Below are 6,929 nucleotides of genomic sequence, written 5' to 3' on the forward strand. Positions count from 1 at the left end.
TTTAATCTGTAAATGGGAATAATAACACCTTACCAAAGGATTCTTATGAAGATTAAATAAGTTAATCTACGTTTAAAAATAAGCAAATTTCTGGGACCTAGTTAACCCTTAATAAATGTTAAAACACAGTAGTAGTTCAAAACAAAGCTAAGTAAAAGCCCTATTTTGCTGCAATAACATTGAAAATAAAAATTACATTGAGAATAATTTAGCCATCTAACTGGTATTATCTTCAAACAATACCAAACTACAAAATATTTTGATAGAATTAATTAAAGATCAGGTTCCATTCACATCTACATAACTCCAGTAACTGGATTGACTACATTTTAATTTTTTAATCTGTTCAATTAACACCATGTACCATAATCACCCACTCTAATAGAAATCAATTTCTCTACAAAATTCCATGATTTTAATTGTTACTAATATTAATAATCTGACTTTAGCAGAAGCTTTTTATCTTCAAAACTGTAAATGTTTTATTGTTAAATGAATTTTACTTTGTTTAGCTTGTCCACGAAAAGCTCATGTTATAGGATTGTGTAGGTAGTTAAAACCATGAAATGAATTTTAGAAGGAGATTACAAGAAACAAATGTCATTAAAATTGTAGTAGTTGAGGAGCAATATGCTTTTCCATGTTTTTCAGGGATTCGTTTCTAATATTTATCATTTATTTGATTTTTTAAAAGTAAGCTAGAGTGCTTCAGAATGAGAAATTTCAATATAAAAATATATACAGGTGTAATATGTTGAGGCTGATTATTTACAAAACATATTATCATTTTATAAGGAAAATAATACATCCCTTGGTGTGTTTAAAATTCAAAAAAATTCAATTTACACATAAATTTTCAGGAGTACGTTTCGTGTGCTTATCAAATAATCAGCAAACATATACCTATTATAATAACACTAGTTAACCATTATTGGGCACTATATTCTAAGCACCAGTCAAAGCATTTGCACTGTTATCTTAATTCATTCAACAACCCAATTGGCACTTGGTACTCTTTGCAAAAGTGATAATAGATAATAGTAGTAGTAATAGAACATAGATTTCTTTCTTACAGAGCTTAAAATCCACTTAAGGAAGTGAGACATAAACACATGAAAAGCAAAATAACTTCACCATCAAATAATAAAATGTGAGGTATGATAAGCTAGAGCGTGATTACCAATTAAACGGTGTACTAAATGTACTGAGGACAGGAGAGGGAGAATTCCAAACTGAAGTATAGCCAGTAATAATAACAACCAACATTTTATAAGCAATTATGCATGCCAGAACTGTTCTAAGGTATATATATATCATATGATATATATATATTCCCTCATATAATTCTAACAACAATCCTTAAGGTAAAAACTATTATTCCAGGGTGTTGGGTTTTTTTTTCTTTCTGAAGATTTTGTTACAGAGGCTAAATTATACTTTTACTATACTCTAGAAGATAAGCATAAACTATTTATTAGCCTATTTTTATAAATTGTCTATCTCTGATTTGGACTGCATAGAAAGCAAAATAAGTATCAGTATTATAAATTCATCAGGAAATAGTTTCAGTGCTTTTTCAGAATGGAGAGAGGAGAGGAAATGAAGCAAATGAGAAGAGTCTTTTCAGCCCTTCCTTCTTTCTCATTCCTCACACTGGCTGTCCTGCCAGGAAATGAGATCACTGGAGATGCTTTCACGCGACATTGGGACCAGGGATGGTGGCTGCTCAGAGCGACGCGGTTCCTTTCTTCACATAGTTCAGCAAATGTTCAAGTCTTTCTTTATCACCGTCATCTACTCAGTGCCGTAGGAAAGTGACTACACCAAAAAGCAGTCCTGGCAGCTGGTGGATTCCTGTTTCAATTGGGCTGGTATTCCCAGGCAATTTCACAATATGGAAGGGAATAAATTAAAGGTAACTGGGCACCATCAAGCACGAACATTTGGCTTTCCCCCAGCTAATGTCTGCAAAATGTGTGAGTATGATGCCTCCTAAGTCGAGCACTGAATGACTGGGTCCATATAATATGCAAAAAAAAAAGTGAACCGTACGGGATTTGAGTGAAAACCCTGATATCATTTTAACATGAAATTAAACACAATACTTAAACCTCAAACCCCCAATACTTAGTTTAAACAACATTTAAACCGTAAACCTAGAAAAAGCTGTTCCCTGTTTCTAGGCAATTACTTGGGTGATGCATAATAATGTAGAGAAGGAAGGAAAAAGATGGCTAATCCCCCAAATTACCACCAGTCTCATCTAACAGACCAAATGAAGAGATTATTGTACTTTGTGTATTCTTTTTTAATAGGAATTCATAAAATGTTTAACAGAGAAAAATGATGCTTTGGTGGTACATTATTAATAGATATTGTACACCAAAGATTGCCTGATGAAATTTTGACTGGAATGTAAAAAGAGGCAAAAAGACCTAATGAATATTGAGGAAAATTTTGTATTTTAAATACTTAGGAAACAGTTACATGAATATTTCATGATAGTAATGTATTTTCAAAGTTTTTTTTTTTCCTTCTTACAAAATTAACATATGCTTATAAGTGGAAATTTTAGGAAGTATGGAGAGGAGAAAAATAAAAAAGAGAAGGAAGGAATAATCCTCTGCAATCCCACCTCTCTGAGTTATAACCACTGTTGATATTTTGGCGTATTTCCTTTCAGTCTGTTATCTGTGCATATTGTTTTCATAGACACAGTGCAGATTATACCTATATATAATTTTGTATTCCCTCCTTTTTTATTATATATTCTACCAGAGACATTTTCTCAAACCAATAAAAACTCTTTATAAACGTTATTTTTAATGACTGCATAATGTTTGACAGTAAGTATATATTTCATAGCATCATGCACATAAATATTGTCATCTATGCTGGATATTAAAGCCATTTCCCTTTTTGGTTTTATCTTATAGTAAATAATTCTGGAGTTAATGACTTTTTGCTCATTGCTGATTATTTCCTTGAGTTACATTCCAGGAATGGGACTAGTAGGTCAGAGAAGATGAACAATTTCAAAGCATTTGATTCGTAGTGCTAGATCCCAAATGATTCTATAGATTTACATATTTACACTTTTATTGGGAGTACGCAATATATATTACAGGCCACCTCCCTAAATGATCAAGCGAGAGATTACAAAGCTTGTCATCCTTGTTAGATTTTCTGGACTAGTATTACATCACACATAGTAAATAAAGAGTATCAAAACTTGCAGCTAATCTTGTGTTTTGAGGTGGTAAGAGCCATATAAAAGTGGACATTATTTTATATCAGTAAATAATAATGAAAATGAAAATAGTCAATAAGGAGCAGAATTAGCAGATTTGAAATGTTTCCCTCAAGTGCAGTCACGAGCAGCTGTCCACTGGAAGCCATCTTGTCTGAGTCCCACTGAGCCAAATCACTTCCATAATTTAACCTGGGCTTGGCAATCATTTTTTTAAACAAAAGTTTTATGCATCTTCTTTGTAGAATATTTGTAAAATGAAGAATAGTTGAGGGAAAGGAAAAAAAATTATCAATCAAAGAGAACAGTGTCCATTTTGGTACATATTTTTTCTTTTATTTTTTAAAGTATTTTGATACATTTTGTGTTCTGCATCTTTCAGCATAAAACATGTCTTTCCCCATGCTATTAAAATTTTCATAATTATTACTCTAATGGATAAATAATATCCCATTGTCATATGTCACATATTGACATTTGCATAACTTAATATGGGGCATTTAGGTTGTTTCCAAATATTACAATATTTAATATTTTGTTTATCTTGTACATAAAGCTATATCCCAGTGCATACAATTCTTTCCATAGTTTGCTTTCTAAGTGTAAATTTCCAGAAGCAGGGATACTAGGCCAAAGGATGTATACGTTTTAAGGCTTGTGATATTTTTAAATAAGTTAATGTTTTTTTCAATCAAAGCCCTGTGACCTACGTAAGTCTTTGCCATTGATCCATGAAGAATCTCAGAAGAGAAAATAAATGCAGTATCTATATGAAACCAAGTAAACTAATGGAAAACGCGAGATGGCGATGTCCAAACAGCTTTAGGCATCACATAGATCCTGGACTCCCTTTATATATCTGAAATCAGACTGTCTATGAAGCTAAGGGACAGGCTGAGGTCACACAGTTAGTCTGGGGCAAAAATTGGAGTGGATTTCTCTGTGCCGTGAGACCAAGCTTGTTGCAAGATTCGTTTAACCATGAAACAAAAGAGGAAATACTGTTTATAAACACACATGCCTGATGAGATATACCAAATGTGCAGAATAATAAACTATGTATGAATAAAGGAAAATACACTGTATATGGAAACCACACACACACACACATACACACACACACACACATGTTTAATATATATTATATATTCAAAGAAGTTATTCATTATGAATAGGGAAAGAACACAAAAAAGAGCAAATGACAGGAGCAACTTATAAACCAGTAAAATGAGTAATAAATAAGACAAAACACTTAACCTTATAAGAAATCAACAGAATGAAAAATAAGTCAACTGTAGGTATTTTTCACCTGTCAAATGGGCAAATGCTTAAAAAGTGCTTTCACACACTATTGTTGGAAGTGTAAACTGATGCAACATTTTTAGAGGGCAATTTGGCAACGTGTAGCAAGATTCTTGAATTTTTCTAAGCTTCTAACCCAGTGCTTCCACTTCTTATAACTTATATTAGGGAAATAATCAAAGATTTTCAATAACAACAAAAAAATTGTCATGTAGCTGGATCCTCATCATGGTATCATGTGTAAAAATGACAGTAGAAATCAACTCTGCTTTATAGGGTAGCAATGATGGAATATTATTAGTGATTGCATTATGTTTTCAATAAATTATGAATGTCAGGAAAATTTTTATAATACAACTTAACTGAAAAATTCTTGTAATAGTACTATATACATAATTAGCTAAGTAGCTATCTACTCAAAAACATGAACAGTAATTATGTCTTAGTGAAATTGTTTGGTAGTTTTAAACATTTTCTCAATAATTAGAATAGTGTGATTTACCAATTGAGAAACTATGAAAATGAGGGATATAGAATTTTCATTACAATTTTCCTTTTTCAATTACAAAACATGACATATTTATTGGTATTTATCATACATTGTGCTAGGAAATCTTTTTTAGATATCTACTCATTTATTTAAAGATTATTAGAGTAATGTTCAATGATAAAACTTCAGTGATTATTATTCTTATCTCGTGGTGGTGTGTATGGGTAGGAAGAGGGGAGAATCGAGCTGCATTGATCTTGAAAAGAAGCTTTCCATTTAGACAATCTAAATCATACCAGTCAGCCCCTCCTCCAGCTTCACACTCACCTATCATATCCCAGCTCCCCAGGAACCAGCAACCTCAGGGGGTACAAGTTTCCAAGCAGAGGCTTCATTCTTCTGCAAAGAGAGCTAGAAAATCCTGTGTTTCTCCTGCAGGTCATGTGTCTCTGAGAATGCATAAAGGCATAGGCTTCCACAATCAAGATAAGATCAATCAGTTAGTGGATGTCTCAGCAGAAATAATATGTGAGCAGTTGCTTCATTAACTCCATCATGTCTTCAAACAACTTTTTTTAATAGTGGAAAACTATTTGATTCTTTTGTTCTCCTCTGAAACCAAATTAACTGAAGCTCTTGGCTCCCCCAAATCCAGAAAAAAGTTTCTTCCCTATGTAAAATCTTCAGTTCTAGGAATCCCCATCACCTATATTCAAGAGCGGACCACTCCTGCTCTTTCCTCCGCACAGGTCGCCGGGTATAATAGGGTGTGTGTCTTCTGCTCTGGTCATGGTGGGCATGGTTATTATTCAGGATCTTTACTCCCCTCTGCAATCTAAGGCTTTATTTAGGGTCAAATGTCTTCTCTTGTTCTGATGGACCACATCACCAGATTCTTAAACAAACCCAGGTCTCTCCATATCTGAGCAGTGAAAATGTTTTAAAACCTTTCCCAAGTGGATTTCCCCACACATTCCTCTCACATAAAGGACTCTGTCAGACACTGCTCCACAACCCCCTGTTTTTAGACAAACCCAGGATATGTCTTGAATCTCAAACAGTGACCAGTAAAATAAAGGCTCAAGTGAAGATCACTGTTAAAAGTCTAATTGAGCAAGGCAAACTTTAGTGCAGAGAAGTAGAGGATTTAAAACAGAGTTCGTAGCATTTGGGGATCTACCTAAATCCTTTGCCCTGTATGATCATTCATCGGTTCATTCATTCTACAAAAATGTAATGAGTACTCACTATATACCAGGCAGGCACTATGACAAAAGATCAATACAAGATGAATGAGTTCCTTTATGGAATTCACAGGAGAGTTGAGAGAAGAATAAACAAGTTCACAAACAAATAATACAATTTTAAGTAAAGGGAATCAAATTAAGGAGAGATATGGGCCAAGAGTATATTGAGATAGAGAGGCCATTCCTGACTGATGTAAGAAAATTGTTTTTTCATAAATTTAGGCTGCATTGGGTTTTCATTCCTGGGCCTGGGCTTTCTCTAGTTGTGGCGAGTGGGGACTACTCTTCGTTGTGGTGCGCAGGCTTCTCATTGCAGTGGCTTCTCTTTGTTGAGGAGCACGGGGGCTCTAGGCGTGCCAGCTCCAGTAGTGGTGGCGCGGGCTCAGTAGTTGTGGCTCGCAGGCTCTAGAACACAGGCTCAGTAGTTGTGGCGCATGGGCTTAGTTGCTCCCCGGCATGTGGGATCTTCCCGGACCAGGGCTTGAACCCGTGTCCCCTGCGTTGGCAGGCGGATTCTTAACCACTGCACCACGAGGGAAGTCCCAACGTAAGACAGTTATTGTTAAGTCCTAAATGATGTGGTTCATGCAAAGGTCTGTAGAAAAACTGTTTTAGGTAAAGAGGGCCACATGTGTAGGGA

The 6,929-nt window shown here is 34.6% G+C and overlaps 1 protein-coding gene across 1 annotated transcript in view; it reads right to left on the bottom strand.

Annotated features, from left to right (window-relative positions):
• The window catches only part of CPO (carboxypeptidase O), a 21,407-nt gene extending 15,970 nt beyond the window's left edge, over window positions 1–5,437 (bottom strand). Inside the window, 2 exon segments of the mRNA XM_007470006.1 lie at window positions 1,653–1,662; window positions 5,370–5,437. Coding sequence (XP_007470068.1) covers window positions 1,653–1,662; window positions 5,370–5,437 — 78 coding nt within the window.
• Between the last annotated feature and the right edge of the window lie 1,492 nt (window positions 5,438–6,929).

Source organism: Lipotes vexillifer, unplaced genomic scaffold (assembly GCF_000442215.2).
Source record: "Lipotes vexillifer unplaced genomic scaffold, Lipotes_vexillifer_v1.1 scaffold341, whole genome shotgun sequence".
Classification (NCBI taxonomy): domain Eukaryota; kingdom Metazoa; phylum Chordata; class Mammalia; order Artiodactyla; family Lipotidae; genus Lipotes; species Lipotes vexillifer.